Source organism: Bufo bufo, chromosome 2, assembly GCF_905171765.1.
Source record: "Bufo bufo chromosome 2, aBufBuf1.1, whole genome shotgun sequence".
NCBI lineage: Eukaryota > Metazoa > Chordata > Amphibia > Anura > Bufonidae > Bufo > Bufo bufo.
Genome location: NC_053390.1, coordinates 470896456 through 470918696, shown reverse-complemented (window position 1 = coordinate 470918696; position 22241 = coordinate 470896456). Strand labels below are relative to the sequence as shown.

General features: G+C 40.5%; 1 protein-coding gene across 16 annotated transcripts in view; it reads right to left on the bottom strand.

Moving 5' to 3' along the window:
* The window catches only part of PTPRS (protein tyrosine phosphatase receptor type S), a 600160-nt gene that overhangs the window by 309174 nt on the left and 268745 nt on the right, over positions 1-22241 (bottom strand). For 9 of the 16 annotated variants that reach the window (XM_040417715.1, XM_040417713.1, XM_040417721.1 and 6 more), the window contains 3 exons: positions 17218-17523; positions 16486-16679; positions 10400-10426 (listed from right to left, as the gene is read on the bottom strand). The exons of 4 other annotated variants lie outside the window; for them this stretch is intronic. In XM_040417715.1, the coding sequence (XP_040273649.1) occupies positions 10400-10426; positions 16486-16679; positions 17218-17523 (527 nt within the window). The remainder of the gene's footprint in view (positions 1-10399; positions 10427-16485; positions 16680-17217; positions 17524-22241) is intronic. 3 more of the 16 variants (XM_040417720.1, XM_040417722.1, XM_040417727.1) reach the window with 1 other exon arrangement.

Below are 22241 nucleotides of genomic sequence, written 5' to 3'. Positions count from 1 at the left end.
ACAAGCTAAATGGTGTGTAGTTCAATGCAGCACTCGCACAAGCGCCATGGTCTCTTCACACAGCTGATTGGTCAGACCCCACTGATCAGATATTGATAAGCTCTTCTGAGGTTAGGTCATCAATATACTAGCACTGTGCAACTGTAAATATGGTATGGTTGATAACTTATAACTGATGGAGCCAACCAATTACCTTTTTGGACCCACAATAAGGGATAGCTACAACCATCGCTGCTACTGTACAGGGCTTAGCACATATAGTAATATTTTCAGATGTAAGCTACACTGTAGCCCAACCCTTATTACCCAACAACAAACCTAGTTCTTATTGATAGCTAATGTGGTTTTTCTGAATTCACATATATTTTTACATGTCCATCAATTATTCTACATATTAGTGCTCACAACAGATGGGGAAAAAAAAGACTAGTACCACCTACAGTATCAGTCATCACCCACCAAAAATATATAAGAATACACACAAACAGAGGATTGGAGAAAAGAGGCAGAGGTTATCCAAAAATAAATAAAGCTTTAACTCCTTCAGGACCCTGCCATTTTTCACATTAAGGACCAGGCCATTTTTTGCAAATCTGACCAGTGTCACTTTGTGTGGTGATAACTTTAAAACGCTTTTACTTATCCAGGCCATTCCGAGACTGTTTTCTCATCACATACTGTACTTCATGACAATGGTAAATTTCAGTCAAAATATGTAATTTTTTATTTATAAAAAACTACCAAATTTACCCAAAATATTGAAAAATCCGCTATTGTCAAAATTTAAATTTCTCTGCTTTTAAAAAAGATGCTGATACCTCCTAAAATAGCTATTACTTTACATTCCCATATGATTAATTCATGTTTGAATCATTTTGTCAATTATATTTTCTTTTTTGGGACGTTAGAAGGCTTAGAAGTTTAGAAGCAAATCTTAAACTTTTTAAGAAAATTTCCAAAACCCACTTTTTAAGGACCAGTTCAGGTCTGAAGTCACTTTGTGGGGATTACATAATAGAAGCCACCCATAAATGGCCCTATTTTAGAAACTACACCCCTCAAGGTATTCAAAACTGATTTTACAAACTTTGTTAACCCTTTAGGTGTTCCACAAGAATTAAAGAAAAATGGAGATAAAATCTCAGAATTTCACTTTTTAGGCAGATTTTCAATTTTAATCCATTTTTTCCAGTAACAAAGCAAGGGTTAACAGCCAAACAAAACTCAATATTTATTAACCTGATTCAGTAGTTTACAGAACCACCCCATTTGTGATCGTAAACTGCTCTAGGGGAACACGGCAAGGCACAGAAGGAAAGGCGCGCCATGTGGTTTTTGGAGGGCAGATTTCACTGGAATAATTTTAAGTTGTCATGTCACATTTGAAGACCCCCTGATGCACCCCTAAAGTAGAAACTAGAAAAAACAGACCCCATTTTGGAAACTACACCCCTCAAGGTATTCAAAAGTGATTTTACAAACTTTTTTAACCCTTTAGGTGTTCCACAAGAATTAAAGTAAAATGTAGATGAAATTTCAGAATTTCACTTTTTTGGCAGATTTTCCATTTTAATCCATTAATTTCCGCTAACAAAGCAAGGGTTAAAAGCCAAACAAAACTCAATATTTATCAACCTGATTCAGTAGTTTACAGAACCACCCCATTTGAGATCTTAAACTGCTCTACAGGCACACAGCAGGGCACAGAAGGAAAGGAGCGCCATGTGGTTTTTGGAGGGCAGATTTCATTCGGATAATTTTAATTTGTCATGTCACATTTGAAGACCCCCGATCCACCCCTAAAGTAGAAACTCCAAAAAAGTGACCCCATTTTGGAAACTACGGGATAAGGTGGCAGGTTTTAGGGTACATATGATTTTTGGTTGCTCTATATTACACTTTTTGTGAGGTAAGCTAACAAAAAATGGCTAATAATAAAAAGAAGAAATGGGGCGGCACTCACAACTGTAGTGTTGCTAAAAGCAGTCCTTTATTCTTGCTTAACAATGCTCAGGGTCGGAACACGCAAACCTCACCCATCTCAGCAGCGACAGCCGTTTCGCGCGCTTCCTCAGGCCGCTGACTTGCAAAAAAGGAGCCACCTAGATGTTATGGATTGGTGACTAATTTAAATGCAAAACTGGGAACAAGCTGGGCTATGGAAGTCAGTCTGAAGGATGTCGCAATGGTATTGTCATCCAAGGACAGGCACTGTGCTTAAGCACAGGGTGAGGATCTTCATTAGGGCCATCAGTGTCCTAAAAGTGCTTTTTTTTTTAATCATTAGAAGTCAGGGCATGCCACCTCAGATTGGTGCATGACAGGTTGGTAGATTGATGGAGATCCAATTGTTTTAGTCCAGTGATTTATAGGGCTTTCCAGAACTTAGATCAGCAACTCCAGCACTCCAGGTGTTCTGAAAATACAGCTCCCAGAATCCTTCTTTTCCTTCTATGGGAATTAGGCCTCTTGCACATGAACGTTTTTTTTTTTCCGTTTACGTTCCTTTTTTTGCATTCCGTATACGGTCTGTATACGGAACCATTCATTTCAATGGGTCCGCAAAAAAAAGGAATGTACTCTGTATGCAATACGTTTCCGTATTTCCGTTCCGTTCAAAGATAGAACATGTCCTATTATTGCCTGAAAATCACGTTCTGTGGCTCCATTCAAGTCAATGGGGCTGTAAAAAAAAAAAAGAACAGATACGAAATGCATCTGTATGTCTTCCGTATCCGTTCCGTTTTTGCGGAACCATTCATTAAAAATTTTATGCCCAGCCCGATTTTTCTATGTAATTACTGTATATGCCATTCTACCGTTTGCGATCCGCAAAAAACGGAAAACTAAACGGAAAAACTGAACGCCAAAATGGAACAGAAGCGGAATGGAAACACTACTGAAACAAAAAAACACCAGCAGCCTCCAATGGCTGCACAAATTTTTATGTTAACGGAGGTATTGCTTCAAATGTGAGCAGCCACTGGCCATTATGTGTGGTCGGGTATGCGACAGTTGAATCATAGATGCCTTGTTAAAATCCAGCCTAATGGTCCAATCAATATCCAAAGGCACAGCTGTTCACATTTTGACAACATAATGAGGCATGCAAGTACACGCAGTAACAAATCCGAATGAACTGAACAAAGAGATAAAGAGGTCTGCCCATCCAGTTACAGGCAGCTAGAGAAATGGTCAACACTCTCAAATTATAAAAACAATCATAATTCAAATCTCATTCTGGTTGATCTTTTTTTGCTTGTGCAAGAGGCCTACTGTTCAGACATGCATAATATAGAGAAGTGTAAATGCGGATGCCTGTAAGTGACCACCAAGCATATCTATCCACTCTAACGTCAAATAAGCTCAATTATTCTTAGGCTTCAATAATTAAGGCCTCTTTCACACGGGCGAGATTTCCACTGAATCCGGACCCATTCATTTCTATGGGGCTGTGCACATGAGCGGTGATTTTCACGCATCACTTGTGCGTTGCATGAAAATCGCAGCACGCTCTATTTTGTGCGTTTTTCACGCAACGCAGGCCCCATAGAAGTGAATGGAGCTGCATGAAAATCGCAAGCATCCGCAAGCAAGTGCGGATGCGGTGCGATTTTCACGCACGGTTGCTAGGAGACGATCGGGATGGGGACCCGATCATTATTATTTTCCCTTATAATATTGTTATAAGGGAAAATAATAGCATTCTTAATATAGAATGCTTAGTAAAATAGGGCTGGAGGGGTTAAAAAAATAAAAAAAATTTTTTTTAACTCACCTCATCCACTTGTTTGCGCAGCCCGGCTTCTCTTCTTTCTTCTTCTTTTAGGAAAAGGACCTGTGGTGACGTCACTGCGCTCATCACATGATCTACCACCATGGTGATGGATCATGTGATGAGCGCAGTGACATCACCACAGGTCCTTTTCCTCACAAATCAGCAAAGAAGAAGACAGAAGAGAAGCCGGGCTGCGCGAACAAGTGGATGAGGGGAGTTAAATTATTATTATTTTTTTTTAACCCCTCCAGCCCTATTTTACTAAGCATTTTGTATTAAGAATGCTATTATTTTCCCTTATAACCATGTTATAAGGGAAAATAATTACATCTACACAACCTTGAACCCAAACCTAAACTTCAGTGAAGAAGTTCGGGTCTGGGTACCACATTCAGTTTTTTATCACGCGCGTGCAAAATGCATTGCACCCGCGCTATAAAAACTGAACAACAGAACGCAATCGCAGTCAAAACTGACAAATTGCGTACCTACTCGCGTGGGTTTGCCGCAATGCACCCGGGACGCATCCTGAGCCCCAAAACGTGACGCCCGTGTAAAAGAGGCCTATGACTTCAGTTTACATCAGAAATGTGGAACTATTAACTCAGGTACATGCATGGGATATTGTTCCTATATTTACATAACAATCAACCTATTAAACACTGAATACTACTTTTGTTGTTCAGTTTTGTTCTTATGTGCAAGGCAATTTGTCTAGGAAGGAGTATGAATGTACATGTATTTACATGTATTATGTACAACACACACAAAAAAACTGGTGTGAATAGGCCTCCGCTTACACTTGCAGTTTGTTGTGATTTTCTTTATATTTTAATAGAATAATGTAGATTGACAAAAGTTTGCAATTCTTCTATTTCAGTGTTTGAAATGATACACTACCCACAAAAAGTTAGGGATACTTGGCTTTCGAGTTATAAATCACGGAATAACAAATAAAACGGGTGTATGCCTCCAAGATAATAATAGTGTTCACTGTCTATAGAGACGCTAAAAAGGAAAAATAAATATGTTTTATTGGTAATTATTCTAAGGCCTCATGCACACGACCGTTTTTTTCTGCGGTCCACAAAACGGATTTCCGTTGTTCCGTGATCCGTGACCGTTTTTTCTTCCGTGGGTCTTCCTTGATTTTTGGAGGATCCACGGACATGAAGGAAAAAGTCATTTTGGTGTCCGCCTGGCCGAGCCAAACGGATCCGTCCTGACTTACAATGCAAGTCAATGGGGACGGATCCGTTTGACGTTGACACAATATGGTGCAATTGCAAACGGATCCGTCCCCAATTGACTTTCAATGTAAAGTCAGGAGTCCCTATTATACCATCGGATCAGAGTTTTCTCCAATCCGATGGTATATTTTAACTTGAAGCGCCCCATCACCATGGGAACGCCTCTATGTTAGAATATACCATCGGATTTGAGTTAGATCGTGAAACTCAGATCCGACAGTATATTCTAACACAGAGGCGTTCCCATAGTGATGGGGACGCTTCAAGTTAGAATATAATAAGAACTGTGTAATAACTGCCCCCTCCTGCCTGGCAGCACCCGATCTCTTACAGGGGGCTGTGATCCGCACAATTAACCCCTCAGGTGCCGCACCTGAGGGGTTAATTGTGCGTATCATAGCCCCCTGTAAGAGATCAGGTGCTGCCAGGCAGGAGGGGGCAGATCCCCTCCCTCCCCAGTTTTAAATTCATTGGTGGCCAGTGCGGCCCCCCCTTCGCCCCTCCCTCCCCTGTATTTAACTCATTGGTGGCCAGTGCGGCCCCCCTCCCTCCCTCCCCAGTATTATATTCATTGGTGGCCAATTAGGGGGGGGGGGGGGGGGGGGGGCCGCACTGGTCACCAATGATGGGGGAAGGTGATTTTAATTAGGGGGGGAGAGGGGAGACCACACTGGCCACCAATGAATATAATACTGGGGAGGGAGGGGGGCCGCACTGGCCACCAATGAGTTAAATACAGGGGAGGGGGGGCCGCACTGGCCACCAATGAATTTAAAACTGGGGAGGGAGGGGGTCTGCCCCCTCCTGCCTGGCAGCACCTGATCTCTTACAGGGGGCTATGATACGCACAATTAACCCCTCAGGTGCGGCACCTGAGGGGTTAATTGTGCGGATCACAGCCCCCTGTAAGAGAGCGGGTGCTGCCAGGCAGCAGGGGGCAGTCATGTACACAGTTCGTAGTATATTCTAACTTGAAGCGTCCCCATCACTATGGGAACGCCTCTGTGTTAGAATATACTGTCGGATCTGAGTTTTCACGAAGTGAAAACTCAGATATAAAAAGCTTTTATGCAGACGGATCAGCGGATCCATCTGTGTGAAAGTAGCCTACGGACACGGATGACGGACGCGGATGACAATCTTGTGTGCATCCGTGTTTTTTCACGGACCCATTGACTTGAATGGGTCCGTGAACAGTTGTCGGTCAAAAAAATAGGACAGGTCTTATTTTTTTGACGGACAGGAAACACGGATCACGGACGCGGATGTACAACGGTGCATTTTCCGAGTTTTCAACTGACCCATTGAAAGTCAATGGGTCCACAGAAAATCACGGAACAACGGACACGGATGCACACAACGGTCGTGTGCATGAGGCCTTAAGAGCACAAAAATCTCATGAAATTGTATACTGCTGGGAGTACCCAAATAGTTGTTCATTCCCTACAGACAAGGTGCATTTGAGAAAGAGACAGCACCCAGTATACTGATAGGTTTGTCCTAGAAATGCACATTAGAACTGGAACAAGCTATCATGAGAAAAATCTAATAAAATTGCCCAGTCAGATGGAGGATGTAGGTATAGTGCCTCTATCAGGGAGTCCTAGTGCTCATTGTATTTAGCTTCTCCAGGAGACTAGACAAAACCGCAAGGAAACATGTGGACTTGGGAATCCCCCCTATCTGGCAGGCAGGCTCGGACTGGCCCACAGGGGAACAGGTGAATCCCCTGGTGGGCCACTGAGCAAGGTGGGCTCCAAGTCGCCCACAAGTAGCACATGGCAAAGTAGACTGACATATAGATAGGCTGGTAAAGATGCTATACAGTACATTGCTTATGTTCATATAAAAAACAGGCAGATGATACATGTAGTTTTATAGTGGGCCCCAAAATGTATTTTACTGGTGGGCTCTAGGCACCCCAGTTCGACACTGCTGGCAGGCATATTGCCACTAGCAGCTGCTCTGTTAGGAGCTCACTACTCCTTTATATGCACTCGACGCATTTCCACATACATTTGTTTCATCAGGAGCATCTTAGAAAGTAGCGGTGCTTTAAATACACATTTAGGCAAGGAGCGGCTACATCTCATGCTGTGTGGCGCGGCGTATATATTAGAAATTCTGTGTAGATGATGAGCAACAAGGGAAAGATGCAGATAAATGTATATTTCAGAAGGACCATACTTATGATTCTGGGTGCATAAACTGCTTTATCTGCGACAAGTACCAGATCCAACATTCATATGCCCCATATATTTGTGACTTCCTAAAATACCTCCTTTATCCTGCTCTCACATGAAAAACAAAGATATAACAATGCCTTATAGCTGTCAATATTTCATCAGCCTTGTTCTAGACTATACATACACAGAGATAAAGAAAAGGGCAGATATACCGTACTATATATTTGACAATGATTTCCAAGGTTGATTTAATCCACAGGTTAAGTACTCTTAGAGGACATGCACACGGCAGTATAGATCATGTGGATTTTCAGACAGCTATCGCATGCGTTTCCACAACAAATACTCACCAAAATCTGCATCTGTTAACTGTGGATTTTGTCACGTTGTAAATGTGGCCTAAATGTCTGTGTACCTCTTCCTTTGTGTCTTAAGAAAACAACTTATTGCTTATATGAAATTTTTATGTTAAACATATTTTTTGAGTTGTTTTTTTTTACTCTCCATGTCACAAAAATATATAATCTTAAAATCATGCATTTTTTGCACTGACCACTAGGTCTAAAACATGCCAATGCTTCTGATTTTGTATAGATAACATTTCAGTAGTAATCTTATTATCATCATTGTAGGTGGGATTACAATGACAGTTATCACCTATTTATAGATAACACAGGTAAAATCAAAGCTTATCTACTCCCTCTTGCACAGGTCACAGAGTACGACTAGAAAACTCTCCCATAGTAGTCAATAAGTTCATATTTTTTTAGTCTTGTCCATGGCAAATGTGGCTTCTCCTACTGGCCAGTGTCAGAACTACATGATTTTAGGATTTTTAAAAAAAATCTAGACAGTGTAGGAAGGAGCAAGGGTCCGTCATTGACGGAAGGTATGTGTCACCGAGATTCCTGGCCTCGGTGAGGTAAGAATCGGTAATTTAAGTGTCAGCTGACTGACACTATTTATTTAGTATGGCTGTAGAGCCGATCCGGGCCGGCTCCTACTGGGAGCAGCCAAAGTGCAGGGTGGGTGGCTTTTCCCCACGTTCCAGGCCAGGTTTTGGTTTGGGATATAAAAACCCAGCCAGCAGTCTCAGCTGGGTGTGGATTATCCTCCATTTCAAAGTGAACCTCTGGAGACTATGCTTTTGGGATCCGCATGAGGTGTGCCGTGCTAAAGGGCTGAGATCCGCATTGCTGGAAAACAGGCCCCCTAAAGCCTGCAGTGGATGACTGATGAAAAACCGCTAACAAGGTGAACGTTTGTGTTCTGTGGACTGTCCATGGTGTGAACATACAGCAACACTGCAAACTGTTATTTTGTTGTGCCTTCTGTGTGAATAAACACTGAACTGTTTAAGTTAAAGACTTTGTGATTGCCTCTATATTGCCTCTATATTCACTAAGCTGCCTACCATGGCGAATCCCCACAACAGTGACATTGAAAATTTTAACAAAATCACCAAAAATTATTAAAAAATATGTTTAAAGGGGTAGTCCCCTCTCAGACAATGGAAGCATATCGCTAGGATATGCTAGCATTGTCTGATAGGTTCGTGTGTCCCACCTCTGAGACCCGCACCTATCTCGTAAACTGAAATGAATGGAAGTGGTGGCCGCGCAAGAGCGGTGCGCTCCCATTAATTTCTATAGGGCCAACAGAAGTAGCAGTTTTTTCGGCGCCCCTATGAAAATGGATGGAGGGTGGCCGGGCGCGCCCTCCATCACTTTGCCGGCTCAGTTTACGAGATAGGTGCGGGTCCCAGAGGTGGGACCAACACCTATCAGATAATGGGGGCAAATCCTAGCGATATGCCACCGTTGTCTGAGATGGGAATACTCCTTTAACATAAAAACTTGGGTTTTCAAAAATGTAATTTTCCAGTGCAACATTCCCTTTAAATTCATTTGTTGCTCTGTCAGGCAAGTAAAACAGGCCTGCTTATCTGCCCTCCTTTTCATACATTTTTCTCTAAAGTTGTAACTGGTGACGCAGTTTGTTTAACGTTTCATCAAATTAAAGGAACATAACCTTATTTTCTTGTGTATTCTTGCTTTGCAATTTTGCCAGTAGGGCCAGAACTACAAGCTACACGTGCCCTGTGTTGTATCATAAAAATCAAGAATACTCTGCCTGTAGGAGCCAAAATATACAATGAAGGCAAATATAGCAGTTGCTGAATATATCAAATTAGTAATAACAATGGAATTTGAATGACAAATCCAATCCAAAAAAAGAAACATAGGCCCAGATTTACTAAGCCTGTAGAGCTTAGACAAACGGTCTAGACCTGCACCAGATTTATCATGGAGGCTCAGGCTGGTGATGGGATAGACACTCTGACTCTGTACCAATTACTGGTTTGCTTACTTTGCGACAGATATCTATAGTACAATTACGGAGCAATTTTGGCACAAAATGGCGTGTCTTAGGCCCCACCCCTTCCCATCAATGAGCCATCCATTTACGCTAAGCCCTGCCTCCTTGTTGAGTATGTTGGGGAATAAATGTATAGTTCCAATTTGCCCTAGTTTTTAGACAGATTGTTTGGTGTAGACACATTAGTAAATCTGGGCCAGGTATGTTAACTATTAGGCCTCTTTCACACGGCCGTTTTTTTTTCCCGTTTACTGGCCGTTTTTTGCGGTCCGTATACGGTCCGTATACGGAACCATTGATTTCAATGGGTCCGCAAAAAACGGAATGTACTCCGCATGCATTCCGTTTCCGTTTTTCCGTTTTTCCATTCCGTTTTAACATAGAACATGTCCTATATTTGGCCGCAAATCACGTTCCGTGGCTCCATTAAAGTCTATGGGTCCGCAAAAAAACAGAATGCATACGGAAGTGCATCCGTATGTCTTCCGTATCCGTTCCGTTTTTTGCGGATCCACCTATTGAAAAGGTTATGCCCAGCCCAATTTTTTCTATGAAATTACTGTATACTGTATTTGCCATACGGAAAAACGGAACGGAAACACAGCGGAAACAAAAAACGGAACAACGGATCCGTTTAAAACGGACCGCAAAACACTGAAAAAGACATACGGTCGTGTGCAATAGGCCTTAGACTGTCAGTGGTAATTTGCAGGAATGTGTGCAATGATGGAGGTACACTTTATATTCACAAGCATGCACCAACATTACATGAACTGTGCTGTTGAACATCATAAGCCAATACTTACATATTCAGCTGTATCGTCCTTCTCCCACTGATCATTGAAAAGCAAACAGAGGAAGAAAGAGTGATATGAATTGCAAGTGCTTGAGCGTGAGAGGTGCGAAGAAAACAACAGCAGTGATGAACCAACTGATTATAAGAGTGACAGACAAGGGCACTGGAATTAAGGGGTAGTGTACTTCTAATTTCAATTTGCATCTCTTAGGTTACTTTCACATCTGTGTTTGTTAATTCCGGTTTAAAAACTGGAATTAAACGGATCTGTGCCATTTAATACATCCAGATGCATCTGTTTCGACTGGAACCGGTTGTATTAAATCAAAACTGACCGGGCGCTGGATCAGTTTTTTGTGCACCACTGATTAAGGGCTCATGCCCACAAACATAAGGGCTCAGTGACCGTGCTGCGGACTGCAAATTGCGGATCGCAATGCACGGGCACAGACCGTGGGGCAGCTGCATGCGGATCGAGGACCCATTCACTTGAATGGGGTCTGCGATCTGCATGGGACGGTCCGCACCGCAAAAAAGTAGTGCATGTGCTACTTTTTTGCGGTGCGGCGGCACAGCCAGAAACGCCACAGAAGCACTCAGTAGTGCTTCCGTGGGATTCCGATCCGTGCCTCCGTTCCGCATCTCCGTGATTGCGGATCCATTCAATTGCCGGTGCCTGTGCCACGGGGGGCACACAGTCATGTGCATGAGCCCTTACACTGATTTTCATGCAGGATCCAATTTGTTCAGTTTTGCAAGCCGGAGACAATACCGAAGCTTGCAGCAGTTTTGTGTCTGACAACAAAATGAAACTGATGCATACTTATGCATCCTGATGAGTTTTGTCCCCGTTGACAATGAATTGGGACAAAACTGAACCGTTTAATTCTGGTTTTGACATCCCCTGCCAGATCTCAAACTGGAGTTGAAAATGCAGATGTGAAAGTAGTCTTATATCTGTCATATTGGCATCAATCTAGACCAGTAACTATTTTATATTTTCACCATATTACGGTACATTAGTCATTGTCTCTACAGCGTTCTGCAGGTCCAGGTGAAGGACTTGGACAGTGTCAGTTTCCTACATTTCAGTATTATAATTTCATTTCTTTTCTTTACCATTTCCCCATACTAGTCTAGCAGTGTAGAAGCTGCATTGGGTATGTGGCCTGTACAATACCATACCACTAAGATCTGTCTATAAGTATCACAAATAATCAACCAATAAGTACCTCAACCATCACAACAAAAGTAAAGAGGGTCTAGTCGAAATTACACTGGTAACCTATAAAGGATAACTAATAATAACCCATACTCAATAATGATGTATAGGTCAAATATAACATATTTTACATATTTTATATTTGATCTGCATTATTGAGTATGGGTTATTGGTCATCCTTTATAGGTTATAAGTACCATAAAAGTCTCAGGTAATGTGGAACAAATTCCTTATTGCTGCCCAGATTGGTAATGGTAAGGCCTCTTGCACATGAACGTGTGTGCGTCCCGTGGCCGTGCTGCGGGCCGCAATGCACGAACACCCACCGTGGGGCAGCCGCAGCGGATCGCGGACCCATTCACTTTAATGGGTCCGCAATCCAGCCGTTCCGCAAAAAGATAGGACATATTCTATCTTCTTGCGCAACAGAAGTACGGGACAAACCCCACGGAAGCACTCCGTAGTGCTTCCGTAGGGTTCCATTCCGTGCCTCTGTTCCGCACCATTCCGCATCTCCGGATTTGCGGACCCTTTGAAGTGAATGGGTCCGCATCCGTGATGCGGAATGCACACTGAACGGTGCCCGTGTATTGCGGATCTGCAAATGCGGTTCGTAATACGGCCACAGAGTGCACAGGTTAGTGTGCAATAAGCCTAAACTCACCACACTGAAAGCATTGAGGAATAGAGAGGCCAAACATGGAAACATCCTTTGGTGGCAAAGTAATCTATGTGTTCGTCTGTTCCAACGGACACTACAATTGTTGTCTTGGCTGGTTCCAAACATCTTCTTTGAAGTATGTAATTAGACAAGCCAGCGTTTAACCATTTCTACCACGGGCCAGTTTTCACCTTGCTGCCCAGACCATTTTTTGCTAATCCGATATGTGTCAATTTATGTGGTAATAACTTTAAAATGATTATTACTTATCCAGGCCATTCTGAGACCCAAAATTTAGAAAAATTTGCAAATTTCCAAATTTCTATTTCTCTACTTTTCTAAGTTCTTACTTTACATTCCCCATATCTCTACTTCATGTTTGCATCATTTTGTGAATGCCATTTTATTTTTTGGGGACGTTAGAAGGCTTAGGCCCCTTTCACACGAGTGAGTTTTCCGCGCGGGTGCAATGCGTGAAGTGAACCACACAAAATTACCCCATTTTAGAAAACTACACCCCTCAAGGTATTCAAAACTGATTTCACAAACTTTGTTAACCCTTTAGATGTTCCACAAGAATTAATGGAAAATGGAGATGAAATTTCAGAATTTCACTTTTTTGGCAGATTTTCCATTTTAGGGTACTTTCACACTTGCGGCAGAGAACTCCGTCAGGCAGTTCAGTCGCTGGAAATGCCTGCCGGATCTGTCAAAATGTATGCAAATCCTGATCCGTATGACAAATGCATTGAAATGCCGGATCCGTCTCTCCGGATGACAAATTATTTAAAAAAATTGCAGTCTGAGCATGCGCAGACCGCAATGCTGGATCCATTTTGCTGCAACACTCGGGGCCGGTTCCGGCATTAATGCATGTCAATTGAAAAAAATGCCGGCAAGTGTTCCGGAATTTTGAAAGGAGATAAAACCTCTGCATGCTGAGGTATTATCTCCGTCCTGAAAAGGCAAAAAGACTGAACTGAAGACATCCTGATGCATCCTGAACGGATTACTCTCCATTCAGAAAGCATTAGAGAAAAAACTGATCAGTTCTTTTCCGGTATTGAGCCCCTAGGATGGAACTCAATGCCAGAAAAGAATAACGCTAGTGTGAAAGTACCCTTAATCCATTTTTTTACGCCAACAAAGCAAGGGTTAACAGCCAAACAAAACTCAAGATTTATTGCCCTGATTCTGTATTTTACAGAAACACCCCATATGTGGTCGTAACTGCTGTACGGGCACACGGCAAGGCGCAGAAGGAAAGGAACGCCGTATGGTTTTTGGAAGGCAGATTTCACTGGGATAATTTTAAGGCTGCCATGTCACATTTGAAGACCCCCTGATGCACCCCTAGAGTAGAAACTCCCAAAAAATGACCCCATTTTGAAAACTACGGGATAAGGTGACAGTTTTGTTGGTACTATTTATATTTAAAATGTTGTCATGTTGTTAGTAAAGTCTAGTTTGAAAGAAAAACAAACAACACACACAGATTTGCCTTTACCCTGATACTGATAGACATGATGAGATGCTGCTACACGTACAGGTAGTAGTAGTGTATATACTATACATGTTCTGCTCCTCAATACATTACTATTCTGTTGGATACCGGGGCAATTAACTGAAAGCCAGGTCACATGAACATAATTTGAAATAAATGTATATTAGAAAATTGTTCAACATTCTATTCCCTAAAAGAAAATAATGTAATTATTAAAACTAGAATACATTTTAAGTGTAGGCAGTGTCAAATTTTTACACTTCTCATCACAAGAAAAATGTTCCAACACTTTCTAGTTAAAATCCATACTTTTATTTGGTCATTTTAAAAACATCTTGGGTGCAAATGGTTTGGCCAGAAACCTACTATCTTAAAATATGGCATGTTAGGATACTGTGCACTTCTTGCTTAAAGGGGTTTCAATATCAGATAGGTCGGGGTCAGACTCCCCTGTTGATCAGCTGTTTGAAAGGGCTGCAATGAATTTAACATTATACTGTTCACATCATATTACATGGATGGAGCTACAATTAATAAACATTTTAACTGGAAAGGTACACAAAAAGCATTAATTTATTTCCAATGTCTCTTACTTTTAAAAAGTATAATACCCGGACAGGTATCACATGGTCATGTGTATTATTAGTTATTTAAAGCATTGAATATGCCATGTTTTTCCTCATTGTATTGGTGCTAAAGGAGTCACAAGGACAGGTACTACTGATGTTCATCTGCAGCACAGGAGGCTGGGTGAGTGTTTTCACGCAAGAAGTGCACAGTTTTGCAACATGCCATGATTAAGGACAATCGTTTTTTCTCTGAGATGCATAGAAATCACTTGAATGGAAGTTGAGCTCAGCAACCATGGCCACTACATCTTAAATAGAGTCATGCTCCTGGCTCCATTCAAAGTGCTTATTTTGGCGCTGGAGGCTGTAGGCAAGAGCTGAGTGGTGGGGGTGCTGATTGTCATCAATATCAGAACCCCAGAAAACCCAGTTAAGGCTCTGTTCATATATGTGTTTATTGGCACTGACCTGTCAACATTTCTGTCAGATTTGATGGCAAGAAATGAAATGCATGCAGAGCTATTCCTATGTCAAAATGATGGAAGTCAGACTCATTTTAAGATAATAGGGGTCCTTAGGATACCCTCGGCAGACACTGTAGAACGGATCAGATATAGTGCCATAGCTTCTGTAATTAACAGAAACCATGACACAGATGTGAACACAGCCTAAGGCCTCCTGCACACGGCCGTTTTTTCCCCCGTTTACTGGCCGTTTTTTGCGTTCCGTATACGGTCCGTATACGAAACCATTCATTTCATCGGTTCCGCAAAAAAAATGGAATGTACTCCGTATGCATTCCGTTTCCGTTTTTCCGTTCCGTTTTAACATAGAACATATCCTATTATTGCCCGCAAATCACGTTCCGTGGCTCCATTCAATTCAATGGGTCGGCAAAAAAAAGGAACACATACGGAAATGCATCCGTATGTCTTCCGTTTCCGTTCCGTTTTTTGCTGAACCATCTATTGAAAATGTTATGCCCAGCCCAATTTTATCTGTGTAATTACTGTATACTGTATATGCCATACGGAAAAACAGAACGGAAAAACAGAACAAAAACGGAAACACAACGGAAACAAAAAACGGAACAACAGATCCGTAAAAAACGGACCGCAAAACACTGAAAAAGCCATACGGTCGTGTGCAATAGGCCTTAGGATGTTCCCGTTTATAGACAGCAATTTGATTTTCAGAATGGTGAGGGACTGAAAAACATAAAAAAAAATTTTTCATTATACAAAGATTACCGGTAGTTTTTTTTTTTCTGTAAAACCATAAAGAGTATAACCCATTTAACAAATGACTAGGTAATATGAGCAGTATTGCTATATTAGCAACTATGGTACATAATAGGTTACAAGTGACAATCCAACACCTAGAGAATGTGCAGTAAACACTGAAAGTATCTTACTCCACAACTAACTCTATGGAAGACCACTTACAGTCATCAAGATAGAATTCAATTACATGAATACAGAAAGAGTCACTGATAAGTATGAGCTAGTGAATATATATTAAAGGGGTTGTCCAGAACGAGAAAAACATGGCTGCTTTCATCCAAAAGCAGCCCCACAACTGTCCATGGGTTGTGACTGGTACTGCAGCTGAGTTCCATTGAAGTTAGGGTGCATTCACATCACCGTTTAGCTTTCCATTCTTCTGATCCGTCAGAAGAAGAGAGAAAAAAAATATAGGAACCTGTAAAAAAACAGATCCTGTTGCATCAGTTGTCATCCGTTTCAGCTATTTCCGTCTGCGATTTGTATTTTTAGACAGGAAAAAAAGTCCTGCATACAGTACTTCTAAAGTACAGTACATATAAAAAAGACGGAAATGTCACAAACGGATGACAACTGATGCAACAGGATCTGTTTTTTTTTTTACAGGATCCTGTAAGTAAGAAAACGGATGCTATGCATAACTGATGCAACAGGATCCGTTTTTTTACTTTTTTGGGGGCTGAGCTGTAATACTATACAACCTATGGACAGGTGTGGTGTTGTTTTAGGGAGACATCTTTTTCCAGTCCTGGACAACACCTTTAACAATAATACAGTTTTCACAAGGTTCGTGGAAACATATGGCATGTTAAAACAACAAATAGTTAACAGATATGGTTTTTTTTCAGGTTTCTCACCTGAGCATCAGCCAGCATAACATCTCTTATGTGGGGAAGCCATTTTGCCTCTCCATTTTCCATTTTAACATAGTGTATTTGGTAGCCTCGAATTTGTCCGTGTTGGCGATTTTGAACAGGAGAACGCCAAAACACTTTAATGGCAGTCGAGTTGAGTACCTCCACCTCAACTTTTCGTGGTGGAGCACTAGGCACTGAGGAAGAAAACAAAGTCTTTTTTTCGCTATATTAAATATTCCAAATATTTCATGAGCACCTTTCAGCAGGATCGACCCTAGTTAATGAGGCACAATGCTTGATAGGGACGATCCTGCTCATTTAAACTATACCTGTCTTATGAAAGTTGGTTTTGATGTTCCCAAGAAAAAAATACTCTTATTCTGTAAGCTAATGAGGGCTTTAGTGCACCAAGACACGGGCTTTAGCCCCAAGGTGCACCTCATCTTTCCACTGCTGGCCATGCCCCTCGGTGCACTGAAGCCCTCATTTGCGTAAAGAATAACAGTCTTTTTTCTTGGGAACATCACAACCAATTTCCACAAGACAGGTATCATTTTAATCAGCAGGGTCAACCCTTCCAGCCAGTATACTAAACAGGAGCATCCTGCTAACAGGTGATGTTTAATAGAATTGTGAGACAATAGTAAATGATGATATTTTATTACAAGTTACAAGTTAATCACTACGTAACATAAAATGCAAAGAGTAATAATAATAAGAGCATAAAATTACCATCTTCATCAGTGCGTACAACAATGGGCGAGCTTTCAGGGCCAGGTCCCACAGCAGTATGTGCCACAACGGTGATACGATACTCAGTCCACTTTTCTAGAGCTTCTAAAAGAATCTGAGTTGTTTGAGGTGGAATGTCCTTCACTTCTTTAGGTACTGGGTCCTCGGAGTCCAAAGCACCATAACGCACGCTGTATCCAGCAAGAATGCCATTGTGACTTTCTGCAGGGGGTGGCTGCCAACTTACCAGTATTGTGGTAGACTTTGAGCTGACACACTTTACATCTTGAGGGGGGGCAGACGGTTCTATGAGAGGACAGTTAAGGGCAGGAGGGATAGGGCAAGCAGAGAAACAAAAGATGGGAAAGATAAAAAAAATGGAACAGAAAAAAAAGGAAAACAACTCAAAAAATAAAAGCAAAAACAACAAAAACACAAATGTTTAACTAAAAAGGTCAGAATGGAACATATGGGCAAATTATAAAGAATTTCTGATCCCTTTAATTTAGTTGGGTTCAAACAATGTAATTTAAATATAATCGGGGGAACTACCGTTTTCATCTGTACATAAAGAGACTTTAACACCTCTTGTACAAAAATCTTTGCAGAAGTGGTGTTTCTCTGGAGTCTGTGAGTTAAAGTAGTTTTACATTTCTTCAATAGATTGACTATGTAAGGGAGTTTCTAGTCCACATTTAAGGTGGCTGCACATGATGCGAATTACGCACGTTTTTTCCTGCATGGATTTTGTGCGGATAAACCACAGTGTAATACAGTACCAGCAAAGTGAATTAGAATTGACAAATCTCATGTTCACTTAGCTTTTTTTCTAAGGTGCGGAAATTGACCTGTTGTGCACCTTCTGTAGAGTGATTTTCACCACTGTTTACATAAACAGAAAAAGTGCATGAAAATCAGCAACAACAAAAATGCAGAAAATGCTAAAATAGGGCAGATTTTTGTGCAGTTTAAGTGCAAATTTCTTATAGATTTTCTGCACACAAATCCGTACTGTGTGCAGCCACCCTTAGACTCTATTAGTTACTTGCTGACTAATGGATTATCATATTTGTCATTACATCATTTCTTTTACAAATAGTTTTTTATTTATTTACTCAATTTCTATAGGCTTTGGCTGTGTGTTGTAAGAGGTCTAAACTGATCAACAACCAGCTTAGAGACTAAGGGGGTCATTTATCATACTGGTGTAAAGTAGAACTGGTTTAGTTGGCCATAGCAACCAATCAGATTCCTCCTTTCATTTTTCACAGCTCCTTTGGAAAATGAAAGGTGGACTCTGATTGGTTGCTATGGGCAACTAAGCCGGTTCTACTTTACACCAGTTTGATAAATAAGAGGTAAATGCAATAGCCTTCCACTAAACGTTTACCTAATGTACACTATGTGTGAATGAACGCTGTATTTAATAGGGAAAAACCAATGGATCAGTCACAACATTAGCAGATTAAAATGGAAATGATAAAACAAATAAAAATAGAAATGAAAGACCACATAAAATGAATAAATAACACTAGAATCTTGTTTAGGTGCCATTTAATCACCTACCTTTACATCAAGAAATTTTACATAAGACTTTCTGACAATGTTTGATAGGAAAGCGAGATCAGACAGAACTTCTGTGGTTTGTGTTTACATCATAAAATCTGTGTTCATTTGTACATTATCTCTTTAACTTTAAATGACTTTCTTGCAGACGTCACACTTGTTATTAAATTGTGATTATTTTGAACGATTAAACCATTTAAATATGGATAATTATTAATGGCATGAAAATCCCTTCCTATAGTAACTATAAAACCAATCCACTGGAAGTTTTCTGACCTCCTAATTCCTTATGGTGAGCTGCTTACATCAACATAATGTCACAATTCTTCAACTCTGCTTAACTCAACACGTGCCATTCTGTTTACGGCCATACCCACGGCTCACTTTGTGTTTGGAACTTTGAAAAGGATGCAAACCTGTGTTTATAATTCCAGTTCAAGACACAGAAGAACTTGGAAAAAAAAAACCTGACCTTACAAAAGGGTCAGTCTGTGAACATTTCTGGAGCTTCACTTTTTACTCACCTCTTCTGCTTTTCAGCAATCTGGCTGATGTCCATACTCAAAGAAACCACTTTCCTGGGCATTTAACCCTTGAAGTACCAGGTGACTTGTAAATTTTTTATGTGAAGAATATAATTTGGTTTTCTGGCTGATTAGCTATTGGTTAATTAAATTCATTAGCTACCATTGTGTTTCTCTTCTTGGTACTTAAAGAGTTAAAAGAGGTCTTCTTCAAGATAAAAAAAAATATAGATATACTTTACCTTTAGTTTAATGGATTTTACTTTAAGCTTTGATGCTGTTAGGGCTTACAGCCTAGCAGGTATATTTGAAGTGAGACTCAAGGACAAAGACGTTTTCTTACAGCAGCACAAAGTGCACATGAAGCAAACTAATGGAAGGGAAAGTGTGTTAGGGAAGATGTAAAATGGCATGCAAGTAAAGCAAAGCAGTGATGCTGAAAAAACTAAAGAATAGACAAAATGGAAAGTACACTCTTCCCTCACAAGACATACATACAAGGTTAACAGTGATGAGTGAACCAAAACTTAAAGAGAAGACACAATGGGACTGTACCAAGCTATGCCAGCATTTTCCAGTCAAGAGGTGTCTCGATGATCCAGATGACATCCAAAAAGGATTTTCCAACCAATGATACCTTGGAAAGCTTGAACCTAATTTATAATAATTATTTAAATGATTGATATTCACCATGGCTTTACCATGGTAAATCACTATCGGTTCTAGGGACCTGAAGCAGAGTGTGGGTAAAGTTAGCAAACACATTAATACTTTACAGTCATCGCTAAAATGCATTCATGACCACTTGACAAAATCCATAAAACTACACATTGTGTTACAGAACTGAATTTATGAAAAAAATATTTGAAACATGGTGGCCTAAATTGTGAAATATCCTATTTATTAAAGTAGCTGGTGAGTTACAGAGGTGAAAAAAGACAAGACACAAAAAAAAGAGCTGCCACAGCCACTCATGCAGTGAAGAACAACTCATACAAAGGCAACGGTCTGAGAAAAGTTCAGGTTTATTGCCATAAAGGGAAATCTATCCCACAGTAACAGCAACATTCCAATCCATTAAACTAAAATGACCAAAATTGACACATTCATTGTAGCAAGACCGCTTCCAATGCAGCCCATACCACCTCCACAGTCTGCTTATTAATAAGTGTAAAGCAGAAATAGAGATACTGTAATTCCAGTAAAGAGTGCAGGGCTGATTAATGCTGGAAGAAAGGACTGGGACATGACCATCACCATCCAATTTCTATATATTACTGTAGTTACATAATATACACATTTTAGATTTTAATACACCAATATTCATGATCAAATAAAGAGGACTATATGCCATATCAAATGGAAAATATATAGAAAATATAACAGATTTCAGCCCTCTACTTGGTCTTTAAGTCCCCCATATTTTACTTTGTCTGCTCCAAGATATAAAGAGAATCATTATAAAGAAAAGAATAGCTTCATTCTTCAATGAGAAAAAAAAAGTGTAAATCCAAAATGTGATCTTGCAGTGTAACTCCACCAATGCAGAGATTTGCCACATGACCTATTTCCCCTCATAAGTTTATTTGATTATGATAACTAAAAAAAAAAGATGGCTCTTGGAAGGCAGGGAAGAAAAACAAAAAATAAAATAAAATAGGCTGTCTCCTGAAAGGGTTAGAGGAATTCTGCCACGATCAAACTTTTTAAAAAGCGTTTCCAATCATCCCATGGATGAAATTAAAGGGATAGTGCAGGTCATACATACTGATGACCTATCATCAGGATAAGTCAATAATATATGACCGGGGAGGGTTCCAACACTAGGCACCCTTTGCCGATCAGCTGTTTGAAGAGGAGGTGGTGCTCCATGTGAGCGTTACTTTCTCTTCACTACACTGCCTGTCATCTCTGAAGATTTGACAGTGCAGTGTAATGACAAGTACTCGCTCCATTCACATGTAATTACACTACATCACCACTGCAGAGGAGACGACGCGTGGTGTGATGAACTTCGCATGGAGCACTGCCTCCTCTTCAAACAGCTGATGGTGGGGGTGTCGAACCACCGCCAATCAGATATTAATGACCTATCCTAATGATAGATCATCAATATGTATGGCCTGCACAAACCCTAATATAGTACTTGTTGACACTGGATTTACTTGCCCTCTCTTTTTATTGGTTTTAATAGGTGTACATTTTAAAAACACAAAATGTAATGTTTCTAGCACAATTAAATAGCAATGTAACAACCCCTTTAAAATAAGCCACACCCAGTGATATGTGATTGGCTGCATCCAATGAATAGGAAATTGTAAAAACAATATAAAATATAAAGTTTTAATTCTTAGTAATACTGTACTCGGTAACAACTATTTTAAAATGAAAATGGTTACATTTAGCAAATTACATCCAACGTTTCCATGTTTTAAAGCTAAAAAAAAAAAACTGTCTTACATTTAAAAAGATATTGTAAATCATGACACTGTGTGACTTTAAACATGAATATCTATAAGATGTCCATAAAGTGTTGAACTGTTTGATGCTATGTGCAGCCAGTATACAGCCTGTAAAGCCATAATGTGTGCAGTTCTGTGGGTGAGCTGTTCTCAGAGGAGCAGCTAGTAGCCCACAGCTTTGCTAATGTGCTAAAGGTGACAGGCAAGGCAAAGCTTCTCCGACTGTGTGGCCAGTACAGTGTACAATCACCCAAACACTGTTGCTGTGAATTTGATAAGCAGACCAGTTATCATGCAGCAGTCATCTATATCTGATTACTAAACAGGACACGTCAAGCCAACAAGTTCTCTTTAGAGAAGGCATGCTGCCTTGTATTGTTTAATCCTACCATATCCAAACACATCTAGTCTAGTTAGTTCTATACTATATAAAATACATTTTAGACAGAGGCAATTTATTGTTTTGTATTGT